The sequence below is a fragment of the Ictidomys tridecemlineatus genome, chromosome 2, assembly GCF_052094955.1.
Source record: "Ictidomys tridecemlineatus isolate mIctTri1 chromosome 2, mIctTri1.hap1, whole genome shotgun sequence".
Lineage (NCBI taxonomy): Eukaryota > Metazoa > Chordata > Mammalia > Rodentia > Sciuridae > Ictidomys > Ictidomys tridecemlineatus.
In genome coordinates, this window is record NC_135478.1 from 129,452,048 (window position 1) to 129,478,168 (window position 26,121).

General features: G+C 43.6%; 2 protein-coding genes across 7 annotated transcripts in view; both read left to right on the forward strand.

The window, feature by feature from the left end:
* Positions 1–19,326, forward strand: part of LOC144368552 (polycystin-1-like protein 1) — a 61,003-nt gene extending 41,677 nt beyond the window's left edge. The window contains exons 12-19 of the mRNA XM_078027725.1: positions 275–443; positions 1,130–1,369; positions 3,791–3,923; positions 8,251–8,457; positions 12,071–12,252; positions 14,765–14,986; positions 16,326–16,486; positions 18,848–19,326. Of these exons, the coding sequence (XP_077883851.1) occupies positions 275–443; positions 1,130–1,369; positions 3,791–3,923; positions 8,251–8,457; positions 12,071–12,252; positions 14,765–14,986; positions 16,326–16,486; positions 18,848–19,326 (1,793 nt within the window). The remainder of the gene's footprint in view (positions 1–274; positions 444–1,129; positions 1,370–3,790; positions 3,924–8,250; positions 8,458–12,070; positions 12,253–14,764; positions 14,987–16,325; positions 16,487–18,847) is intronic.
* Positions 19,327–19,336: 10 nt separating this feature from the next.
* The window catches only part of LOC101961207 (polycystin-1-like protein 1), a 109,785-nt gene continuing 103,000 nt past the window's right edge, over positions 19,337–26,121 (forward strand). For 5 of the 6 annotated variants that reach the window (XR_013435030.1, XM_078039763.1, XM_078039767.1 and 2 more), the window contains exons 1-4: positions 19,337–19,462; positions 21,295–21,474; positions 22,547–22,624; positions 25,010–25,152. Coding sequence is in view for 5 of the 6 variants with exons in the window: in XM_078039763.1 (XP_077895889.1) it covers positions 19,438–19,462; positions 21,295–21,474; positions 22,547–22,624; positions 25,010–25,152 (426 nt within the window). In the remaining variant the exon portion in view is untranslated. The remainder of the gene's footprint in view (positions 19,463–21,294; positions 21,475–22,546; positions 22,625–25,009; positions 25,153–26,121) is intronic. The other variant, XM_078039766.1, reaches the window with a different exon arrangement.

The window sequence follows — 26,121 nt, forward strand, 5'->3', positions numbered from 1 at the left end:
AAAGGTATAAAAAGGTGGGCTATCATCACTCACAGCTCTCATCCCATGCCCTGGAGGCAGCCATCTTGCCTGGTGAGCTATTACCAGGCTTTTGAATTCAGGCCACACCTCCTACCAGGCCCCTGCAGCTGTACCCTTGGTGTAGCCCTGCACTCACATTAGCTCACTGCCCTCACACAGTCCTTGACTAAGTGGGAAAGTAGAGACGATGACTCTCTGGATGGATTCCAGTCCTCCATGTTGATGTCCCTGCACCTCTCCTTCTTTGCCATAGCTGTCTCTGTTTACACAAACGGAACAGTGTTTGCTACAGATGCAGACATCACCTTCATTGCTGTTACCAAGGAAACCATACCCCTAGAGTTTGCATGGTATTTTGGAGATGATCCACCAGTGAGGACAACTTCAAGAAGCATTCGGAGAAGGCTCCACATCCCCCAGTGGTTTGTAAACATGGTGGTCATAATGGGTGTGGCTGATGGTGATGCAGCTGGTACTCGGGTGGAACATTATCCTGGTGCTACCAAAATAATTTTAAGGGTGTCATGTTTGTGTTTTAACAAGCCAATGAGTGCTTTTGTAAATTGAGCTCAAGCATAAGATTTAAAAGGAGAGAGACCCGCTTTCCTTCAATGGGCACTATGAAAGAGTGCTGGGCTTTGAAATCAAGCAATCCCAAGTTCAAGTTCCATCTCAGCCACCAGTGTGTCCTAAGACTGTGCTCACCCCCCCTGCTTGAAGAAACTAACTAATAAGAAGGGGAGGCCAAAAATATTACTCCCCTTTTCCCATAAGGCAGATATCACTGGGTACTCTGATAACTATACAAATTAAGTCCCTGATCCCTCTGCCTTTCTTTTTTTATTATTATTATTTTTTTATTTTTTGGTATCAGGTATTTAACCCAGGGATGCTTTACTACTGAGCTACATCCCCAGCCCTTTCTATTTTGTTAAAATTTTGAGACAGGGTCTCACTAAATTGCTGAGGCTTACCTCGAACTTGCAATCCTCCTGCCTTGGCCTCCCAAGTCACTAATATTATAGGCATGTGCCACCTCACCCAGCTCCCCCTGCCTTTCTGTTGAAATGACATAATTTCTCTCCTGCCCTACTCTCCCATCCCATAGGTACCATGTGAAGGTCAAGGCCTCCAGCAGGATTAGCAGTGTAGTCTCCAAGCCCCACATCATCAGGGTGCAGAAGAGAATTGTAGCCAACCGGCTCATGTCTACCACCTCAGCCCTAGTAAACACCAGCGTGGCCTTTGAGTGCAGAATCAACTTTGGCACGGATGTTGCCTTCCTGTGGAATTTTGGGGATGGCACTATCAGCACGGGTAGTGGCTCCAATAGCCACATCTATAGCAGGTAAATCATGTGGGGGCAGGTGGCAGCTTGCTGCAGATAGCAACTGGACTCAGGGTTTCAGGGATCAGCTCTAAGGTTCCTCCCAGCTCTCCTGGCTTTCAGGTGATGTAGAGACAAATGGGATCTGGCTATGACTCTGCATAAGCTTGAAATCCAGGAAAAAGATGGAGAGAAAGAGCTGTCTTCAGTGCGGAGTGGGAGTGGGGGTGGGGGTGGAGTTCCTGTTCCAAAAGAGGTACAAGGTGTGGTGGTGACAACTCATTTTACTTCAGAAACCAGGGAACCACACACATGAGCATTTACACATGAGCCCAAGGGGGAATCCTGAGCAGGAGCTTGACAGAGGGAAAGTGGGGAGGGGGAGTGCTTTCCAACAGACAGCAGCGCAGGTGAGACCCAAGGAGAGGGCACCAGTGGGAGAGGTCTGAATGTAAGAGCAAATGGGGAGGTGGCAGATAAAAGTTTAAGGTGCCTGGGACAGATTGTAGAAGGCCTTCAGTGTCGCTCAGAGGAGCATGCATTCTGTCCTTTAGTTTAGTCTTTACTGAATACCTACTGTTTATCTGCAACAAAGCATTATGGAGATAGTCATGTGTCACTTAATGATGAGGATATACTCTGAGAAACATGTTTCTATCTGATTTTGTCATTGTGCAAACCTTACAGACCATGTTTGCACAAACCTAGATATATAAGTCAGGCACTTGCTGTCAAGAAACAAAATAAATGAGATGTACAGGACCAGTGCTGGGGAAGACAGCTTAATGTTCACAGCGTACTTTTCTAAGTAGAAGGAGTGCACTCTGAAATAATGATGAAAGTATTATATACTGATTACATAAACCAATAACATAGTCATTTGCTATCTTTATTAAGTGTTCTAGGCCATGTAATTCCTTGTGCTATACTTTTATATAAAAGCAGCACAGTAGTTGTGTTTTCACTAGCATCGCTACAGACATGAGAGTGATATGCTGCACTACTGCATTGTGACAGCTATGACATCATGAGGAGATAGGAATTCTTTCTGTCCATTATAATCTTGTGGGACCACTCCTGTGTATGCGGTCACTATACAGTGCATGACCAGATGAAAAAGTGGCACCAATGCTTCCATCCAAAATAAATGTAGCATTTCTTAGAGTAGATGGACAAGGCCATGGGAACCACAGATACAAACCACAGGATTGCACATCTCAAGATTAGGAGTGTAATCAAGTGGTTCCCAGCCGAGTCTCTGGCTAGTGTGAGTTCTGAGTTGAGACCTCCCAGTGAGCATCCAGCCATGAAACAAGTATGGCCAAGGTTGAACATGAAGGCTTCATGCTGGTGCAGGGGCATATTGGAGTATGCCCAAGCATACAGAAATCAAGCCTTGTGTAAGCAGTAGCACCAGAGAAATGTTGTGAAATTCCTCTAATGCAAGGTTACTACGAGAACACAAGCCACCTCTGCTGCTTTGATGGGCCTCCTGAATAGTCTATTGCTTCACCACTGGAAATAGATTCTCATGTGTGGAAGGAAGGAATTGAGCAAGAGTATCTGGTGGACAGGTGCATACTGAGGCAGGTATCTAGGGCCTACACCCCTAGCAGCGTGCTCTTCTGCTCCAGAACATGCCCTCTGGAAGGTGGTGTTTGGTGCCATCTCTAGTGTTTTCCCTGGGCTTACCAACAATCTGAGACCAATCTGCAGCCTTATTGCCTCAGTAGGACTTGCCTTTCTTTTGAATCTCCAGGGTAGTAAGTGACATTCTGGTCCCTGGAAACTCAAATTTGTGATCTTATGATGGGACTATTTTTCTGTTTCCAATTCAAAAGTTTTGAATGATAATCCCTTTTGCATCATTCCCAAATCAATATACTTTTCCTTAGTGAAATGCAACCTGCTGGGTCCAGTGTTGCCTGTTCACATACTCCTCCTGTGCCGCATTCTTCATAGCTGAGACCCTTCAGCCTCTCCTGGAACTGGATTCTGGTCCATGTTGAGGACCTATTCTGTTTTCAGGACTCTAGGAGTTTGTTCAGGAAACCTGACCCCTGAAATAGACTAAAACAGAAAGACCCTAATGATTAGGTCAGTTGCACTCATCACACAAGGAATAACCTTGTGTCTCTCTCTGGTCAACAGAAAAGGCTGCTTGGAGCAGCAGGTCCTCACCTGGCTGTGCTGTTTTGTTTGGAATGTGTGACAGCAGTTTGGGGTTGGGCACTAGGCTTGACCACTAGGTGGACAGCTGATCCATCACATTAGATAATGAATAACCTCTATGAATATCAACCTGTGTCTCTTCTGTCCCTACTCCTTGGGATGACTTGCCATCAAATACTGTAACTATGAAGATCTAGGATGGTTGTGAATAGTGAATGAGCTTAATGTATGGCAACTTTGATCTTTTTTATTTACTTTCTGCCCTTCCAGGGAAGGAGAATTTATAGTGGAGGTTCTTGTCTTCAACAATGTCAGCTCTGCCACCCTAAGAAAGCAGCTATTCATTGTGCGTGAACCCTGCCAGCCACCTCCAGTGAAGAACATGGGACCTGGGCGGGTCCAGGTATGACCAGGGTCTGAGGAGTCCTTCCCAGCCGTGCTGCCACACTGCCAGCACCGCTCCACACTGTTGGAGCGGTGTCAGGATCAGCCAGCCCTTTGCAGAATGAAGGAGGCTTTGTGGAGTCTAAACTGCTACAAAAGAACCCCTGTCAGGACTTGGAGAGGGTGGGCCAGTCCTACGGGGGACAAGGCCCACCCCTAGCCTGACGGGAAGGGAAAGCCTGATTTCTGGTATGTGAATAAGTCCTTTATTTGCCTATATGATACTGGCATTCAGTACAGCTTGCTTTGAGGAGCTTTTTTTTTTCTTTCTTTCTTTTTTTGATTATGCAGAGAACTGTAGCATTTTCAGGGAAAAGGAAAATTTAACACCAAAATGAAAAAAAAAAGATCAATTGTTGAGCACCACCTACAGGTTAGAAAAAATAGTGGGATTTTTTCCTTTTTTTTTTTTTTTTAATTTCTTGCATTCCTTTGAGGTCTTTGATTTAAAGCAGATTTTACATCTTGGGGCAAAGGTGCTCAGATGACACGTGGGAATTAAAATCCATGACTGAGCATTTGCCAAAACGTTTTCTGTGACAAGCAGAAAGGCCTGTCGCAGCTTAGGCCCCAGCACTCCCAGAGGGTGCAGTGGAGTCAGCAGCACTTGCCATTGCCTGGGGCAGGCCTGAATCTGCTCAGGAAATCCAGAGCTTTCCAGGCTAGACCCCTGCCCACCCTCCAGGCCAGCACACACCAGCGCTGTCAGGCAGCTTTATGTACTGGGTGCTCATATTATCTGGGGTGGGAGACAGACTAAAAGTCCAGGGGTCTTGAGTAAATTAATATAATTCATAGTAGAAGTAACAAAAAATAACTGAGAAGTAATTTAAATAATAACTAAATTACGCCTGGGCAGAACACAAGTCCCAGGCCAGAGGCTCTGGAGTGAACCCTGGCTCTGGTCTGAAGCCAAGCCATGGGACACTGCTTTTTTTTTTTTTTTTTTTTTTTAATTTATGACCTGCACATAAAAAAATTGTACATATTAATGATTCTGGTTTTTCAAATCTTTTAAAACATTTTCTTATCTGTAAAACAAAGAAAACAATACTAACAACTCTCTTTTCTCTAGTTTATTTTGTACACTTAAAGTATAAAGAAAAAAATGAAATCACCTTAATTCTATCCTGCAGGACATAGCTACCATTCATCATCATCTGACGTATTTATATTTATATTCAGTATTTTTCTAAGGCTTTTTATATGTGGAGAGTGTCCAGGTTCACATCGGCTATAGCAAATTTATGTGGAGCTTTTTATATGTGTTTGTGAGTGTGTGTGATTATGATAAAATTTGGTTCACTGGTGGGTTATCATGTGATTACTTTCTCTTATTAAGGAATCTTGAGCTGGGTATGATGGCACACACCTGTAATTCCAGCAATTCAGGAGGCTGAGGCAAGAGGATCTCAAGTTCAAAGCCAGCCTCAGCAAAAGCAAGGCACTAAGCAATTCAATGAGACTTTGTTTCTAAATTCAATACAAAATAGGGCTGGGAATGGCTCATGGTCGAGTGCCCCTGAGTTAAATCCCCAGTATAGAGCTGAGGCTGTAGCTCAGTGGTAGAGTGCTCACCTCACATGTGGAAGACACTGGGTTCAATCCTCAGCACTACATAAAAATAAAATAAAGGTATTGTGTCTACCTACAACTAAAAAAAAATTTTAAAAAAATCCCTAGTACAAAAAAAAAGCATCTTGATTACATGATTTTAAAGGCAGCATAATGTTAAGTCCTTCACATAAATTATATATCATTAACAGTATCTTCATTATGAAATATTGGTTATTTCCATCTTCTATCAGTACACATGCCTTGACAATGATGTTCTGTGCCAACCTCCTTCTGTCTGTCCATGGCATTTCCATAGCAATAATCCCTACATGTCTCAGAGCTGAAAGACAGAGCACCTTCAGAAGGACCATGGCCAACCAGCTAGCATCCTCCCATGCTCTCACATGTTGATGCATAGGGACTTGCTCATAGCTCCATGAGGATTATATGTTTTTAATGTTTGTTATTAATATGTTGAAAATTGGCATCTAAGTATTAAAATTTGCTATAGCCTATGTGAACCTGGACAGTTTTGTGGCAAATTCTAGAATGACACCATAATTCATAGTAGAAGCAACAAAAAAATAATTGAGAAGTAATTTAAATAATAACTAAAGCCATTAGATAATGCTAAAGATAAAATCCCATTTATAATGATCACCAACATTTCTTAAATTCCCATTTCTCGACTCTCTATATAAAAGTTTTTAACTTTTCCAATTTTCATGGAATATTCAGGTAAAAATTATCCTCTTGGGGGAGCCCTTACATCCAGCATGGACTTCCCATGTCAAGGTCCCCTAGACTGGATTGCTTCTCCACATTCTGGGAGTAAGGAATAAGGTTAGGCCCACAGTGTCCAGGAAGGGGCAGGCTGTCGGGGTTGGGGGTGGGGGTTACTTGGGAAGGACAGATCCAGCAAGATCTGGAAGGCAAGATCCGGACTATGGATGGATAGTCACTAAGATTCCTCCTGTATTATTGGTATTTTTAGCTTATTAATGTTACCAAATATATTTTTATATTTTTATTAACTACTGTTTACATTAAAATTTTTTATTATAGAAATGTTTAAGCATGAATAAAAGTAGAAATAATAGTGCAACAAACCCATCACTTTCAAAGACCAGTGGGATCATATCAAAAGGCCACCAGAGCCAGTCCAAAGAGAGTCCCCCAGGTCCCAAATATACTACTGCCAGCATCTAAAAGATGTCCACAATTGAATTAATAATATTAATGTTTTTTTAAAAAAATCAATGATGTTAAAAGAGAGAGAGCAGCTTCCCTGTCCCCCTGAAACAGGCAGATACACAGCTCACGACTCACCATTAGAAGTAGCCAGTGACCCAGTCTCTTTTTCTGAATGTAATAAATAAGATAAAGAATTAGGCATTTATTCTTGCTTTCCTTAACAAACCATAGTTTAAGAAACCTCATAGTTCTAGCAGATGAAAAAAAAAACGTTTTTTTCCTCCTCCCCCTGCTTTTTTTTTTTTAATAAAAGAATATCTGTACCTCCCCAAACAGTTGCAAAACAATGTGTTTTAGAAATAATAAGAAATATTTGATTATGGACTAGGTTTTAAATTGTTTAAAAAATTCATTCTTAATTGTTAAGGTGAGATACTAGCTTTGTGTCTGAGAAAACGCAGCACTAAAAAAATGACAAAATCATGGAATTTGCAGGGAAATGGATGGCATTAGAGCAGATTATGCTAAGTGAAGCTAGCCAATCCTAAAGAACAAATGCCAAATGTCTTCTTTGATATAATGAGAGCAACTAAGAACAGAGCAGGGAGGAAGAGCAGGAGGAAAAGATTTAACATTGAACAGAGATATGAGGTGGGAGGGAAAGGGAGAGAAAAGGGAAATTGCATGGAAATGGAAGGAGACCCTCATTGTTATACAAAATTACATATAAGAGGTTGTGAGGGGAAAGGGGAAAAAAACAAGGGAGAGAATTAAATTACAGCAGATGGGATAGATAGAGAAGATGGGAGGGGAGGGGAGGGGGGATAGTAGAGGATAGGAAAGGTAGCAGAATACAACAGTTACTAATATGGCATTATGTAAAAATGTAGATGTGTAACCGATGTGATTCTGCAATCTGTATACGGAGTAAAAATGGGAGTTCATAACCCACTTGAATCTAAAGTATGAAATATGATATGTCAAGAGCTATGTAATGTTTTGAACAACCAAAAATAAAGAAAAGAAAAGAAAAAACTCTTAGGTTTTAGAGATATATATTGAGTATTTAAAGGTTTAAATGTCATGATTTCTGGTAATGACTTTAGAATATTTCAGCAAAGTAAAAAATAGAGAAAACAAATACCTCTCAAAAATATTGCAAACAATTTTCTTTTTTGTTCTATTGTTTTTCTGAATTTTATATTTTTGACATTCAGAAGTTCAGAATTTTTATGTAATGTAATCTAGTTACCTTCTCCTTTTATATTTTCCCCTTAATTTCATGCTTCAAAAGTTCTCTTTTTTTTCCAGTAGGAATATGTAAGAAAAAATACTTATTATTCTTATTTTTCCATTTGTACTTTTTACTTTTCTCTATGAAATAGAGGCAGTATTTGCTCTGTTACTGTCTCAAGTCCAGCCCTAGATTCCACCCTGTGATTCATAAACAAAATAATTGGGGATTTGAGAGAATGAGTTTCTAGAATTTACTGTGTCATTAGATATGATGGACGTCTTCTCTTGTCAATACTTAGATATGGAGGTCTCAGCCCCTGAGACTGGGAGTCACATTTGAAGCTGCTGTCCTCTGTGACATTTCTCAAGGTCTTTCTTACACCTGGAGCTTTATGGACTCTGATGGGTCCCCCGTCCTCCTCCCTGCTGCCATCAATGTCCACAGACAAACTATCGTTCTCCCAAGCTACACGCTGGCGTGCGGGAACTACACTGCCATCGCCAAGGTGAGCTTACTGCCTGGTGCCATTGCTAGTTCACTGAAACCAATGCTTTCCACCCTGTGTTGGAGTAAGAGCTCAGCATTTGTAATCCTAAATCTATTCTACCAATAAATAGGGGTTGTTAAGATCGTGGGTAGGATTTTAGAAGAAATGTTTCAATTCTCCCCAAAGAATGTGTGTTCAAATGCTAACATAATCAATGAAAAAAACTCCTTCTAGTTTATTTAACTAAATCTTCCTGTGCACCAGAAGAATATATGACTTGACCATGTAGGAGCTTGTCACCCAGAAAAGGCGGGAGGACCACCACCAGAGGGCAGGGCCATGAGAACAGTATCCACAGTGACCACCTGGCACTTTGGCCTTCTGCCAGCTTTTAGTGTATTTTTGCTAGAAAAAAATAGTGAAAATGTGTGGATTAGAAGAAGGAATCTTTGCCATTACAAGAGTGGGCTCCATGAAAGAGGGATCTTGAAAACAGTTGGTGTACAGGCATAGAAAGTGGGGTGTGGGGAGCAGCTTGGCCAGGCATAATGCGCAATAGCTGTCAGACTATAGTTAGGTGGGAAGGCAAGACTGAGGAGATGCTCCTTGAGACCAGACTGGGAACCCAAAAATCTCTGCAGTAGAGGAATGGTGTTCTTTTACTCTGTGGGGTGCATAGTCCTGTTGAGCCTTGGTCCCAGCTCAGGCCACAGACAGCTCACCATACGGTCCCTGGACACACATACTGGCCTCAAGGACAATCAAGGAAGGGAGCCCACTGGATCTGTGCTGGAAGTCATGAACGGAGCCCTCACATGCTTCCTCTTGATTCTGTACTTATCTCAGTGAGAACTAGACATACCATAGATTGGCCGAGTGACAGAGGGCCACAGACCACACCTTGAGGAACTCTGTTAGCTACAGGTCATAAGAAAAAACAATGTTTCTGAGCATGATGCATGTTCTTCTCTAGAAGTATTAACGAGAAAGAATCGGAAACTGATTGAAGGATGGGTTTCTGGGTGAGTGTTCTAAAAGCCAAGTCAGGAAATACTTAGGGGCTGAAACAGGTAATGACGATGGAATAAAGAGAAAAGCAGGATAGATAGGAGCAGTTGATTTGCCATGATAACTAATTGTGAGAGTTCAAGGGAAAATTCAAAGAGAATCTGTAATACCTGGTGAGTGGAGCCGAGTAATGGACACCAAGTACCTATGAATGTGCTGGGAAGGGATGCAAAGAGAAATAAGGTCTTTGCCTACTTGGGCACATGACCTATTGGGAGACATAGACGGACCCCAACAAGCTACAGAAGATACGATTCATGTCTAAACAGTGATGGGAAACTCTGAGGGAGGAGCGGCCCTGAACCCTCAGCCACATCTTTGTTGACCAGGATCAACAATTGTCGGAAAATATCCCCTAATGTGAGTCACATGCATGGGGAGGGGGATGATCATGCTGAAGCAGGTGGGGCTTGTAGGCAGAATGGTGGGAAATGGTCTGAAAATGGGCTTCAGTGGGGATCTTCTGAAGATGACCAGAGACCTGGGGTGGATTGTGACTTCAATGTTAAGAGGTTGAGCTTGACAGTTCTGGAGAGTATTCAGGCGCCATGTCTGTCAAGACAACAGAATGGAAAGTGGGTGGTAGCTAAGGTGGAGCTGGATACAGCCATCTAGCCAGAGGAGAGCCAGCAGGGGACAGGGAGCACAGCCCCTAATTGGCAAGGAGTGCAGAGGAGAGAGCTATGCCAGAAAGCCACATCTTCAGGGGGAGGGAGGAAAGAGGCTCAAAAAGGAGGCAAGGTTTTTGGTATTTCTGTGCAATATAAAAAGCACCATGAGTATTCATGTTATTTCTTTTTTCTTAAGCTTAATTTTCAAATACTGGAAATATTTTAGTAGGTATATTCTAGAAAATGGTATGTGCTCCTGATTCAAGCTGCTTGGTTTATCTCAATTTGTAATCTGTACTGTTCATTGTCGCAGACAAGAACAAGAAGATTTTCTGTGCCTGTGGCTAAACATGGGGTATCTTAGGCACTGGCCTTGGTGGAAGCAGATTCTTGGTGGAAGACTGAGGTCAACATGAAGTAGTCCAGAGGCAGGGTCCTGTGAGGTCACTGAGGGAGCTGTCCTCTAGCAATTTTGGTGCCCTGGTGGAGGCATGAGTGAGTGGGAGGATGCTCCCTAGATGGGCTATGATCAGCCTCTAGAAGATACCTCATACTGCTGTTCATCTAGTCTGCAGACCTTAAGAACCAGTGTCATCACCATTCTTTAGGTCTGTTTTGACCAGGGAATCAGGAGGATTTTAGAAAAATCCTCCTTCCAACCAGGAAATCAGTTGGCGTGTAGCCAAGGGATTCCCTTTCCATCTACCAGTGGGGGTACAGCAAGGAAGATGGGATGAAACAGCTAATAAGGCAGGCATCGAAGCCTGACATGTCCAGCCCAGGGTTCTGACCAACTGGCTTATAAGAACCCTGCTGGCCATGTGAGGGGTCAGGGCTGGGTCCATGCTCTGACATCAACATCTATTGGTACATTTGTTCCTTAGCTATGTCCTACCCTCCAGCAGCCTCCTGTCCTTCCTCTGCCTTCTAATTGATTGCTTTTCCATCTCTGCTCTCATCTGGATGTTATATTTGTGATCAGACCCTCAGGCTCTGAGCTTCTACCACCTCTGCACCTTCCAGCACCTCCCACATTGAGCTCACAGGCTTGGAGCCTTCTCAGGGCTTCCTTGGTGCTGGAGGAACTGAGTAAATACAGGTTGGGGGTGTAAATCATAGTTTTGATCATGTGGTCATTATGCTATCTCTGGTTATACTCAGGCGCCTGACCAGCAGGGTGTATTTGTAGGAGGAAAATCCAGAAGGGATGAGCCCAAGTCCAGGGAAAAGTACAGCAAGTGTTAGACTATATCTTTTCAAACATTGCTCACAGCTTACCATCAAAATTTTAAAAGAATGTTTTGAATGCCTTATTTATAAATTGTTTTATGATTTCTAAATTTAGAAGTATTTGTCTGACACAGGCATGGTGGCACATGCCTGTAGTTCCAGTGGCTAGGGAGTCTAAGGCAGGAGAATCACAAGTTCAAAGCCAGCCTCAACCACTTATTGAGGCCCTAAGCAACTTAGCAAGACCCTGTTTCAAAATAAAAAATAAAAAGGATTGGAGATGTAACTCGGTGGAAAAGCATTCTTGGGTTTAATCCCTAGTACCAAAACAAACAAAAAAAGCACTTGTCTGAAATTTCATTTACAGTTCTTAAAGTCCATTACACATTTGGATGAAAGTCAGAAAAATGTTAACAGAAGAGGTTTGAGAATTGTCACAAAATGCCATACATGGAATATTGCTATTTGAGGTTCTATGTTCACAAGCCCAGGCAACTTTGCAGATTAAACCTGACTTGATAGGAAAATGCTCATATTCTCGCCTTCAGCCATGTGTCCAATGGGTGCACAGTAGGTGGTTTATTTTGACAATAGGGACTGGTTTAGTTGAACCCAAGAATGCATATACACACACCCCTATTCCCTTTCTAGTGTCATGTGTATAGATCCAGCGAGCACCTGCTTTGACCTTGTGTGATACGCCCCTGTTGTTGACCCCCTAGGTTCAGATCCAGGGCAGTGTGGTGCACAGCAACTACTGCGTGGGTGTGGAAGTGCAAAGCAGGGCACCTGTCAGTGTGATCTCAGAGGGCACACACCTCTTCATTCCCAGGGCTACCTTGACCCCCATCATCCTCCAAGGATCCCAGTCCTATGACCCAGACTATCCGGGGGCTGCTCTCAGGTGAGATGGGGAGCTTTGCTCCTCTCAGATTCTGACTCCTTCAAACTCAGGAATGTTGGGGAAAAAATCATTTGAGAATTCTGTATAACATTTTTAAGAAATGAAAGTCCATCTGCTTTCATAAGCCAAACTGTTTTATTTAGATCAAAATATAAGATAATTTAGAAAAGAGGGGAGAGAAATGTGAATATCTTTTAAAGGTGGTATTTAAAATATGATTTTGGAAGGTGATGTCTAACCATTACCCTTTCATTAAAATTTCTGGGTGGTGAGAGGCCTTGTGTGGGAGAGGAGAGTGCTACATGTCCCTGTGGGAGTCTCTTGCTATTGGAGGCTCCAACACAGGCCTTGTCCCCATAGCCATCTGCAGCCTGACTTGGGGACCTACTCAGTCTCCTACTTGAGTCCGTCCATGATCCCTGTACATGCATCCTCCCTGGACCCATCCCTGCCCAGTAGCCACAGACATGCATCCTCAGAAGGGAGCACTCCAGGCTATATGTCCCTGCCCCATTTCAGCACTCCCTTTTCTGTGCCTTGAAACCTCTCAGCTATAGTTCCTACTTCCTCACATTCAGTCTCCCCCATCTCCACTTGAGGAACAATTCTCCCTGCTAATGGTTTTGGCTGAGTGACTCCTCTTTGTCTCTCTGACTTCTCTCTCACACACACTTCATGTTCCCTCAGTCAAGATCTTGTTAGCATTACCTGAAACACCAGCTCCACATATCTTCTCTGCTTCATTGTGCTGAACCCCCAGGGCCTTAGCTCATCTTCGAGACAGCCTCTCCTTAGAGACCTCCATGCCTCCATCCTCCCCCTGCAGCCGATTCTCCAAGGCAGAGGATGGATTCTTCTCGAACAAGTCAGGTGCTCTCACTTCACTGTTCTAATCTTCCAGAACTCTCTTTTTACTCCAAGTAGAAATCAACATCCTCAGCTGAGGCCGACATGCCCTTTTAGCTCCAGCTGCAACTGCCCCTGACTCCTCCACTGTTCACTCCTAGCCAGAGTAATCTTCCCTGAGCTCCTGGCAATCAGGTTCCTTCTGTAGCTCTTCTCTCAGTGATGAGTCTGTCACCACCTCTTTCCTTTGATTCAATGAATGCTCGAGCATCACTTTCCCAGTGAGACCCATTTAAAATGATGAATCCTGGCTTTCTCTGTTATGGTTTCACTTATGGGGCCACTGTTCACTATCATCCTGCATTGAGTATGAGCTCCAGAGGGCAGGGCTCTCCCTTAATATATCCCTTGTTCCTGGCACACAGTGCCTACTTTACTAATACTTTATAAATAATTAGAAGAATCACTTTGTTCTCTTAACCCCTGAGATACCATATGTGTTTGCTACTCTACAGTGGTGGGATTCGGTGTTCTTTTAATCCAAAAGAGGAGAGAGATTACCATCTCCCACCCCACCCCATTCCCCCAACTTCCATATCCTCTTGAGTACCCCACCATTTGAAAATTCCATCTGTGTACATGCTCCAGGCAAAGAGACAAAGCTACCTCTACCCTGGGCCTAAGAGACCAACTGGGTCTTGTTTATCATTGTACCTCTCAGCACTCAGGTTCATGCCTGAAAACAAGATATCAGTGCATGGCTGCTGAAAAGTGCTGAATTTGCTTCCAGGGAATGCAGAATAGCCCAGCTGATCCCAGGTTCACTTGCTCTTTCCAGCATGTAAGTCAGAGGATGCTGCCACCCTGTGGGATGATTAAAAGGCTATCATAATGCCGCCTCATATGGTTTGGAAACAGGTCTAGAATGTGGTACCTTCACACCATGTAGGGAGAGCCACCTTTAAAGCACAGTCATGGCTCAGACTTAAGTAGCACCTGAAGAAACGGCTCTACTGTCAGATTGGTCCTGGACCCTCCAGCATTTCTAAGCCAGCAATTCTTCCCTGCCAAACTGCTTATTTAGCTGTCCCTCAAGAATGAGACTGCTCCGGGTTAGGGATGACGCTGGCTGTCTGCTTGCTTGATCTTGATAAAGCAAATACATTTGTCTTGTTGAATATGACAGTTTCCTTGCAGGAAGGTAGTGAGATTAGAGCAGAGATATCTAGAGTCATCCATCTACTTATCCCATCTTTCACCAGCTCTGAAATAGGGCAGCTCTCTGAGGCCTCTGGAAATGCATTTTCTTCCTAAATTTGGGTCAATATGGCATTCCTGTATGTCGTGAAATTGTCACAAAGATGAGATACAGTGTTGGCAGACTGCTTGAGGGGAGCATGCTGTGTAGTAGAAGCATGTTGAGGTAGCAGAAGTGTGAGCAGAGGGAGTCACTGTGTGCAGCAAGGGTGGCAGCAGCTACCAGGTTGGTATGGAAAGTGAGGGTCCCCAGGGATGAAGTTAGGGTTACATATCAGTGAGTGGGAGGAGCTAGTCTGAGAATCCAATGATTGACACCTCACTGATGGAAAAGAACAAGGGGACGTCATCTCTTCCCCAGGACCACGTCCCTTTGACATCAGAGGTGCCATGACTGTCCGTTCAACAGGTATCATTGGACCTGCACTGCTGCCAACTCACCTGGACAGCCCTGCTTTGACAATTCCACTCCACACCAACTGGACACTGGGGCTCCCACCATTTCCTTCACAGCAAAATGGCTTAGCGAATGCTGTGACCAGTTTCTCGTGACACTGATGGTTTCCAGCACTGGCAGGAATTCTTCCAAGGCTGAGGTGTTCCTTTCCATCAGTCTTGCTTTTGCCTTCAGGTATGTGACTTGGAGCTAAGCTGAGCTGAACTGAGTGGTCCTGGCTGGTTCCATCTGAGACTATGAGAGGTTGCAGAAGAAATGAAATGTTATGACCAAAACCCAAAAGCCCTGCATCACCCTTAGTCCATGTGTAGCTCCCAAACATCAGTACCAGGATCAAGTCGAGTGGCCAGGGTGGGCATGGGCACAGCAGTTCACTGACCTCCCCCTCTGGAGATAAGAGTCATTAGACCTAAGTGAGAAGGAGGTGTTGCCCAGGGCCCACCACTTTGAGATGATAGAAAATTTTACTGCACCACTCAGAATGGCACAATTTAATCCTTATGAATTAATCCTGGAATTTTCCATTTGCTTCAGTGGCTATAGGTATCTGAAAAGTAGAAAGTGAAACTGTGGATGGGGGGAACCACTGTGTACAAGTATACACAGAGATACACAGGCACACAAACACACACATGGACAAGCTGGACATGGTTCCCTGCAAGGAAGCTGTGCGGCCCTTTGTACCGTGACACCTCTCATCTCCCGCACAGGGAGCTGCATGTTGAGGCTGTGGTCTGAGAAATGGGGCATAGTGCATGGGGGTGTTTGCATGGGAAACACTGCAAACCACTTAGTCTTTATCATTCCTGGACCTTTAGAGGCTCGCCAGGTCCTACAGAAAAGAAAGCTATTTGACAGGGCCTGACAGTCTCCAGCCATATGGTAACATTTGGAAGAACCCCTGTCCACAAAATGTGCTTTCCAAAGTGCTGGTCAGCAGAGAGACTAGAGAAATTGTCAGGAGGTGGCTGTGGTGGCACTGGGCTGTGTGGAGGGTAGAGTTACATATGGAGTTGTGTGTGGTAAGGGGCAGTGGTGGGGTGGGGGTATCCCACCACCATTGGCCCTGCACAGAGAGGAGGTAAAGCCAAGGCAGATGGCAGCATCTTTCTTTGTGAGCTCCTGAGACTAGGTGAGAATCACAAAGGTGCATGGTTTGGCGGGTCTGCATGAGGGTGGTTTTGAAGACTGAGCTGAGGAGATGAGGAGATTACTTAGGCATCAGCTGTTCTCTATAGAGGGCTTGGCCAGAGCCCAAGCTGAAGGCCATGGGTCTCAAAAAAGTCACATAGCCTCTCTGAACTGAGCCAGGTTATAGTGTGCTTGCTGGTCTGTTAGATCAAATCATGTGTCCAGTATGGCGCAGCTGGTCACATGTCATGTGTCCATCATACAGACTTGAGTTCCCATGATGAAGAGACAGCTTGGGCAGTTTGGGCATGCCCAGCATGAATGCATGCAGCCAAGGGCCCATACATTTTCCTAAAATATCAAACTGATTTGTATATTTCAGATTCATCCACATCTCCTGGGTCAATTTTAAAGACATCTATGTCAATTGGAATGAAGAACTGTCTCTCCAAGCTGTGTGTGAAGACTGTGGAGAAATACAAAATCTCTCTTATTCCTGGGATCTTTTTTTAGTCAATGCAACAGAAAAGAACAGAATTGAAGGTGAAATGTTTGCTTTATTTTACTGACTGAGGAGAAAGCTCGGGGTTGTCTTGCGTTTTGCCAAGAGTTTGGTCTGACCCAGTGTGTCTGATTTGCCTGGTTGATGGCTTCTTCTTCCCTAGCACCTCTTGTTTTCACCTTCCAAAAGAGAGGAAGGAATCAACTGCTACTCAGGCACCCTGTGGAAGTGACAGAAGGCTATGCCCAGCATTCACTGAAACAGTTTTATTTTTTTAAAGCCACAGTGAGCTATTGAAAAGGACACATGATGTGACTCACCTTTCAGAGGACTGTGTCCCTATGATATTGTGAAGTATATATTCGGTCTACATCCCTGGCATATAACTCATCCCTGGCATAATCCCCAAATCCTTGGAATCCTCAAAATAATAGTGCCTTTTTGTATGCTAATGAGGTGACTGATGACTGGCAGCTCTCAGGTAGCTTCAGGATGAGAGTTGGTCTTCAGAAAGACCAAAGTGGGATGGCCAAGGTTGGGAGTTTCAGCCCCAGTTGGTCACCAAGGGCCAATGATTTAATCGGTCATGCTTGTGTAATGAGGTTGTCATGGGAAACCCTGATTTATAGCTGATTAGTCAGAAGCACAGGTAAAACCATCAAGGGCTCACAATTGGCACCCAAAATAGGCACAGTCTTGAGGCTTAACCTGTGAGGTCTGAGGTTACCTCCAGTAACATAATGTGAGAATTGAACTGAATTGAGGAATATAAGTGGATGTCTTCTGCAGAACTGCTTGCTTTCTTGTTAGTGGGGAGAACTCACACCATTTAGGATCACTGAAGTGATCTGTGTTGTAAGAGTATAGTACGAGAAACTGAGTCTGATTTTTCTACACAGTCTTTCAGACTGTTCTACACAGTCTGCATGGTGAGGGCTGGTTCTGAGCCTCTTTCCTGCACTGCCAGCTGGTGATTATAACCTCTTCTCCAAGATTCACTGAAAGATGGGTACCCTTCTTGTCAGCCCAAAAGACAAGTTGAGGCATGCCGAGTATGGGAACAAAGAGTTTATGCAAGGCAGAATGAGGATGGCCACTAAGGTAGAGCACACAACTTTAGTTGCCCAGAGTAAGGGCTCATAAAATGATAGCCAAGAGACTGGGTTTTATATGTTAAAACAGAAGAAAGAAATTGCAATTGAGGAGAAAGACACAGCATGTGGATTAATGGTCAGTCACTGATTAATTGTCAGTCCAAGTAGGAATTGCAGTAAACAGGAAAGGGCTTTTACTCGGGTTATTGATTATCATTGTGGTGTTGGGAAATCTGCAGACATGAGCTGTGTGCTGGGTCAGAATGACCTAGGAAACTATGGTCTAATGCCCCAGGATTAAAGAATTTTTTAACATCATTTTTGTCACATTTAAGTCCTTTCTCATACTGTTCCACAGAGTGGTAATAAGACTAAGTTAAATAATGTGTACGAACATGCTGGGTGTTGGGCTGGTTGGCTCGAAGTTCCGGTGGGACACTTAGGTGTGAACCAGGATCGAGACTGAGTTCTCATGTGGTGATGACTGTGATCAGGGGGACAGTTCCCATGGCAAACAGAGCAGCTTTGTTTGTGAGCTGGCAGCCAGCTCCTTCAGCACAGCTCCTGCCAAACCCCTATTGGCCTTCTGCCATTTAAAAATAATCTGTTCAATGGGGCGATACAAAGCTCCGGAAAGTAGAACTCTGAGTACAGCTGGCCTCAGTGGCTAAGGGGACATGAAGACATTGATGCAGTCATGCCCTGCATTGCAGGAGAGGAATTCCTTAATTCTTTTGGGGTATGTTGAATTTTCTGGAATCAAAGCCAGAGGATGTCCAGAGGTTAAATTTCCAGGAAAGGAAACATTGCCCTAGATGGATGAATCTCAAAATCCTGGCTCCCCCATAGACAAAAGCAACAGCATGATTGACAGTTCATTTATATGCCCATGGCTATTTTTTTTCCTTTGCTCCTGATTCTTCATCATAAATTTGATGTTTTTTGGAATTGTAATATTCTGTCCTTACTGTCAGGTAGGGAAGTGAGGATTAGGAGAAATTCCATGTTCCCCAAATTATTTCTATAATACATGAAAAACCAATACAGAGAGTGTGGAGAATCTGGCAGGCTCCCCTTCAGTCTCTATGGATCCTGGGTAAAGCAAATCCTCTCCTACATGTTTGCTGCAATTGATCTCCAGACTATCAGATGAAAACCACATTCCATGGGTTTATCTCTCAAGTGCGGGTTTTGAATTCACATCAGACTTGTTGAAAGCAGAGCAGTCTTACAAAATTTACAGACTTTTAAAAAGCTGATTTTTCCTGTTTGGTCCAGAATTTTAACACTGTCATATGTGTGTTTAAGTTCCCTTTTGTAGCACTGTGGGGCTGCTGGGTGCCTCAGCACTCGGAACGACTTTGAAGTCATCAGAGTCAAATCTTCTGACCACTGAGCCAAATATGACAGATTCCAGTGGATCACCCACGCTGTCTTCACGAGAGCCTTCACCCATGATCCACGGTCGGCTTGCCCTTTTAGTCACTAGGAGCACCTCTACAGAGTCCACTGTGGGTGGCCACCAGATTCCTGCTTCTGGTGACAACACAGCCCTGGAGGATCCTTCTGAGGATGAGCCACTGGGCCCAGAGCTGGAGTCCCTTGGTGAAGGAGCCTCAACTGTGAGCCCCTCTGAGAGAAGCTGGTCTCCACCCAGCTTCTCACCTGCCCTTGATGGCAAGTACCTCCATCTCTGCAGGTTGTCCCCCTTATTTGGGCACCAGGTTTATCTTGGGAAGGGTGCATCTGGTGGGTCAGGTTTGAAGTCTCATGCACAATGCCCTTGAATCACAGAGTGCTGGATTCACACCCACTATTTGTTAATTGTGACTTTAAGTGAAACATTGTGATTTTGTCTCATAGATTTTGAAGCCTATTACAGTGATATCCAAGAAGCAATGCCATCTAGAGGAAGACAGAGAGGTAACTGCTTCTATGATTGTTCCATGTAGGCCCTGCATCCTGGCCCACTGTTCTCCATCTCTTCTTCACACCCTTTGCTGAAGGCTAGATTCATGTGCTTCCCCCTTACATCAAGGCCACCTGGAACTCCCAGAGTCAGAGGGGAAGTTTAAACTCCTCTGCCTGGAACTGGTTGGCCCAAAACTTTGCTTCTAACTTACCTCCTTCTGCACTTCTTGTACTCTGCTCCAAAAATCTCTCAGTACCCTCAGGCCTGATGATGAGCGATCCAGCTCTCCCAGACCCTGTCAGGGGGGTCCTCTGCCTAAAATGCCTCCCCCACACTCTCCCAAGTTGCCTACTTACCAAGAATCTTCCCTGAAGATCTGCTCTATTTACCAGTCTCTGAAGCATTTCTCAGTCTGATGATGACCCCCCACTAGCCAAGGGTATTTCCTCCTAACCGTTTAATGCAGAGGGCACTGGCCTAATCATCTCTTTTAGTCTCTTTTACCCTGAGATCTTCAGAGAAAGCTTCCGTGACTAGCTTCTGCTAGTGTCCCCAGAGCTATTGCAGTGCTTGGCACATTAGCATCCAGTAAGGGTATTATCCAATGATACCAGAAAATGATTTATTTATCTATCAAGTGAATGGATGACCCATTAGTAGATGATTTATCTATCAGGAGAATAAATGGATCAAGTGAACACTTGATTAATCTGTCTAATGAGTAGATGGAGGATTCAAGAATGATTTATCTGTCAATGAATAGGTGGACAATTTATTTGTTGACAGAACAGATAGATGGATGGTGAGTGAGTGATTTATTTCTGGAGTGAATGGCTGGATGAGTGAGATCATGTGGCCTGGTGTCACTCTGCTTCTGTTCCTGCTGCATGTTGTCATTTCACTGCATAGCAGACAGAGTTCTTTCCCCACCACAAGCCACACTGTCACCTCCAGACAGTACCTCCAGTGGCTTACCATCACACACAGGACAGAGGCTGTGGGCTGTGTCCCCTAGCATGACCCCAACCTCGTCGGCCACCATCCCACTTTATTGACTCCCTCTGACTGCCCTTGGAAGACCCTCCCCATGGCAATTAATAAACCACACCATAACAGTGTGGTTTTAACTCAGTATGGAAACTTCCTCCTCCAGATTTTCAAAGAGCTTCTTCTATCCTGTGTTCTGAAGCCACTCTAGAGAGGAGCTCCCCACCACTTTTCCACTCCCTGCACTCTCTTTCTCTGCAAATCCTGTTTTATTTTTCTTTATCACACTTATCATTAGGTGATTTGCATTATCTATGTATTTACTTGTTTGTTTTTCTGACTCTTTTGCTCTGTTGGTTTGGTTCACTCTATCTCTAGTTCTTAGACCTGGACCTGGTAGACCATAATAAATATTTGTTGAATAAATAAAGGAAGGAAGCAACATGTGATTAGGTCACTAATTACATAATAACAAAGTGCATTGCTTGAATATGTTTTTTTTTGTTTGCTGAAGACATTATTTTAGACATGTGGTATTCAGCAATTGTAGAAATAGTCACTAATGACAACATTGAGTCATTTGTGCTTTAAAGAGATCATGACTTTTTCTCTTGTTAAATATTTTTATTAGTGAATATAATTATACATAATAATATGGTTCACTGTGACCTCTTCATACCTGCATATAACATAATGTGTTCCATTTAACTCTATAGTATTTCCACCCCATTGCACTATCTTTTATGTATTTGTTTATTTTACTTGTTGTTATAATTGTATATAAAAGTGGGATTAATTGTGCTATATTTATGCATGCATGGAGCATAACATCCATGGACTTGGTTGATCTTCTTAGGGAACTACACAGGCCTCCCAGGATCAGGACTGAGCACGAGTGCTGAGGAAGAGAGCCCTGGTGAGGGGGACAACCTAGTGGGCCCCTTTCTCCTCGCCGGCAGAGCTGAGCCTGCCCTTGTGATCGACTGGCCCAAGGCCCTGATCAGCAGAGCTGTTTTCCAAGGCTACACCTCATCGGGTATGAATGTGCTCTTTGTGTCCTGATTTCCTAGCTGCTTCAGAAAACTCTGGATATCAGCCCTCAATTTCTTATAAAACTTTCCTTTTAGTAGATAAGTATTTGGAGCTGTCCTCCCTCTCCTACTTGTGTCTGTCCACAGCCCAGGGCTCCTTTACCCAGGCTAGAGCTACCTTCTTCTGTACACATGCATCCCCCATCTACAGACTGACGGGGGATGCATATCTGCATGCGCCCAAATGCCTTGGTGTCCACCTTGGTGTGGCTTTTCATAGGTTAGACGAGCCACTTGATGAACCATTTACATGGATGGTTCAAAATGAAGCTGCCCCTCTACAGCAGTTGGGTTTTTGTCCAGTTTTCCCCAGCACAGGCATGAGGATTTTTCCCTATCTGTTGGGTGACTGCCTTTTCTAGTAATAGGTAGCATTAGGCCACTCCCTAAGCTCTGAATCTCACACCATTCTTCAGTGATTTCCTCCTCACTCTTCCTTAAAAAACATTTTGGAAAATACCATTGCAAAATTACAATGTTTGAAAACTATCCCTGTTTATATCATCAACCTTGTTTTCTAGGTCTCTCTTGATTCAAACGTACATGGTATGGGGATCAACCTGTGTCTGCTGAGGAACAAACCAGAACAGTAGGACAACAGTTATACCCAGATTGAGAATTTCTCATAACTAACATTCCACAAAGACTTAAAAATTGCTTTGATATTCCTTAATAATACTTTATAATTTCATAAAATAGCAAAATTGAAAACTGAATATATTGTAAACACATAACATAAAATCTTACCAGCATTCTCTTGTTTCTTGGGAAACTAGTACTGTTTCTGAGCCAGGATGAAAGATCCAACCTCAGTATTGCTTCTACTGGGCAGGAGAGACCTAGAAATAGGATTTCATCTCTTTAGAGAAGGTAGTAAAAATCTAGTGGCATTTCCAAATACAACTTATTTAACTTCATCCCTGGAGCAAGAGCAGAACTTGATGCCTAGGCTCTGCTTGACCCCTGTCCTGCAGGCCACTGACCTTTGCTTCCTTGTGGCTGCCTTCTCTTCTGTAGGTATCACAGAACCTATTGTGACAATAAAACCATACTCACTGAGCAGTGGAGAGACATATGTTCTACAAGCATCTGTGGGTATGTTATGTTGCCAGTTGGATCTTGTGTGGGGTAACCATAAGTGTTTTGGCTGTATTTTCATCTTTTCTTGGAAAGGACAATCACTTGTCACTCCTGCAGACATTTGCACCAGGGTCCTGACTCCCCTTCTTTCCAGATGTCAGTTCCCTGATCCTTTATGTTAGAGAACAAGAGCAGGAAGTGGTTGTGTTTCTGTGATTTACTCTTCCATGAGGAATCAGGCACATGTATAAAACAGGGTAAAGGATTGCCATTTTCTCCCAATGCTTTTGAGTCCAGGACTCACATATTCTAGGCAAGCACACCATACCCCCAGCCCTTTTTATTTTATTTTGAAACAGGCTTCACCCACATGCATATCATTTCCCAGTGCCCAACATCCCTTCCCACATATATATGACTCATTCTGAGATCATACTTGTAGGTAACTTCTTGATATTTTCCTTTTTAACAAGTACAGAGGATTCAACAATATTTATCTAGAGACCATGTCCACATTTTTGCATTCATTAAAACCCGCCATGCATTTTCAATCTTGTATCATGCATTAACTCTCACATCACCTGAGGAAAAAACTTGAGGTTCATTTTCTTCTGAAACTTGGTAGATGGGGCAAAAATCCCCACAGATCTTCTGGATTCTTACTACCACTGTGAGCCCCTTCCTGCCCCAAAACTAAGCCAAGTCCCTGCTATTTTTGAAGAGGGACAATGCCTGCTTTTGTTTAACAATCTCTCTTGTCCTTCTGCTGGGCCTCTCTCTTGCTTCTGAAATTTGTCTTAATGACAAGCTTATAGCCATTCTTTTTGATAGGCCACATATATTATCAGCGCAGGAGACCCCTGGGAGCTTGTCCATGGGCTTGTTCATGGGCTTATTCAGTGTCCCGTCTTGTTTCCTTTTCCTCTGCCCCACACTCTCCCTGATAGCTTCCTTCACCTGCTATGCTCTTCCCAACACATTGGGCCACTGTGTGACTCTGTCCTTCCCATCAGAGTTATTTTAGCTGAGATGCCCATTCTTATCCTCAGGTCTTTTTCCTAACCAGTTTATAACTTGTACCTTAGGGCTTCTTGCTCAAATGCCTTCTTTCATAGAGATTTTCCTGGTCAGCCAGGTGGAATTAGTCACTTTTTCCTCTTGGATTTTACCTGTATTGAAGGAGCTGCCTTAGATAATAAAACACATAAATAGTGTTAACCCTGCCCTTAATATGTAGCACAGGTTCTCTAGTTCCCTATTGTGACACTTGATGATGATCATTGGCATCAAGATTTTAGAGTTTGACATGCAAATTTCCATCTTATAATTCATATCAAGAAAAATACATTGAAAGATTAAAAAGTTTATGCATGAGAGGGCTGGTGGCTCAGAGGTAGAGTGCTCCCCTAGCATGTATGAGGCGCTGAGTTCGATCATCAGCACCACATAAAAATAAAATAAATATATTTATTGGGCTGGGGGTGTGGCTCAAGCGGTAATGTACTCGCCTGGGTTCGATCCTCAGCACCACATAAAAATAGAAAATAAAGTTGTTGCATCCACCGAAAACTGAAAAAAAAAATTAAAAAATTCTCTCTCTTCTCTCTCTCTCTCTCTCTCTCTCTCTCTCTCTCTCTCTCTCTCTTTCTCTCTTCTCTCTCTCTCTAAGAAAAGATATTTGTCCACCTATAACTAAAAAGCAAATTTTTTTTAAAAAGTTTATGTATGAGAATAGTCATTATAGTGTGACTAATAATAGTAGAATGTGGAAAATAAAATGTTTAATCATTGGGAACTAATAATTATGTATACTGGGATAGCTACTCAACAAATACTTATGATATTAATACAGTTAATGAAATGAGAAGATAAAATTGTATCAGTTAATAAATTCAACTTAGATGTCTTTATGTACATGGCTGAGGCTTAAAGAGAATAGGGGAATGGAACAGGTTTGATTTGTGGGGTGATGTGTCTGTCAGTGTCCTCTCCCCCCAGGTTTTGGTCTCTACTGGTGGGTGTTGTGTGGTTTCTGGGTAGAGAATTGGTCTGTCTCATTTACTGTCATTGCCCAGGGTCTGGGAATGTACCTTCCCCACCTAATAAGCACCCAGTAAATGCTTCTTCTATGAATGCATGCTTTAAGGCAGTGTTTTCAAACTCCAGCTTTTGTCAGAAACTCCTAAAAGTCTGTTGAACTATAGACTGTTGCATCTCAGTCTTTGATTCAGCAGGTCTGAGGGGAGGCTCAAGAATCTGCCTTTCAATTCCCAGATGATGCAAATGCTGCTGGTCTGAGGACTCCCTTTGAGAACCACTGCTCTAAGTTTTTTGCTATAAAAACTTCTGTTACTGTTGTTTTCCATCCTGGCTCAAAACTCTATCCCATTTTTCTCTTAGCTTCAAAGCAAGACTTACTAGGCAAAGCCCAGCTGTACTTGACAATCAACCCAGCTCCACAGGACATGGCCTGTCATGTACAGCCCCACCATGGTCTGGAGGCCCACACCATCTTCAGTGTGTTCTGCATGTCAGGAAAACCGGTAGGTGGCAGCCCCTTTTATGTACTGAGACCAAAGGTAATAGCAGCTTTTGGAAGTTATGGTGAGCTCTGCATGGCATGCAGTAGGAACTAAGGCCTCTTCTTCCCTTCTGTGAAAGACTTGGGCCTGCAGTCAAATGTTGGAAAGTTGCTCAAGCATGAACAGGACCTTCCCTCTCTCTAATGGAAACAAGGTCAGAATAGCTCCCAGTTTTGAAGGAGAGACAGATTTTCTTAAGGAACCACAGTGGGATACTCAGGGCCTCTACCATATGATCAGAGCAGGAGTCCCCATTACTGCTGTGCACACAAGTAGGCAGTGAGTAACTCAGAGGAATCTGATCCTGACCCTGGGGCATGTCTCTAATTTGGACTTCATTTTACTCTCCTGATTTGGGCAATGGAGAAGGTCACTATGGATGTTTTATTTTCTTTTCTTATAGAAAGTTTGTGATGATTAGAGAGCTGTATGTGAAGGAACAAATGCTTCCTTCTGAGATTGGGTTAGCAAGCTTCCTCTTGAGACTGGGTTGCAGGCTACAACATTGAAATCTTGGTACCATCCTCCCTGTCTTCTTGCTCTATACACTGCCTGTCTCTGCCCTTTTGTTCTGCCTCTGTCACTTCTCAAGAAGCCCACACATGTCCTCAGGAAAGACCAGGCCCAGGTCTTTCCTCAAAGTCTAGTTCCAAAGACCTCTGCTCCTAACAGAGTATGTGTCCCATCTCCTTTTTCTGTTGTCACTCATGTTTATATGTGCCTAGCTACTGCAGGGGGCAGCAGGATCCTCTTCACCTGGAGGAACCCTTGTCAGTCTGATCCATGACTGACAGGACCTTCAGGCTGGAGAGCTAGCAGACCCTGAGTGAGGAATCTTGTTTTATTCCTGCTTTGGGTCCTTTGGAATAGAGCTCTGTAGGGAAGAATTGTGCAAGCGGGAACCAGGAGAACTCTGCACATGTGTTGTGC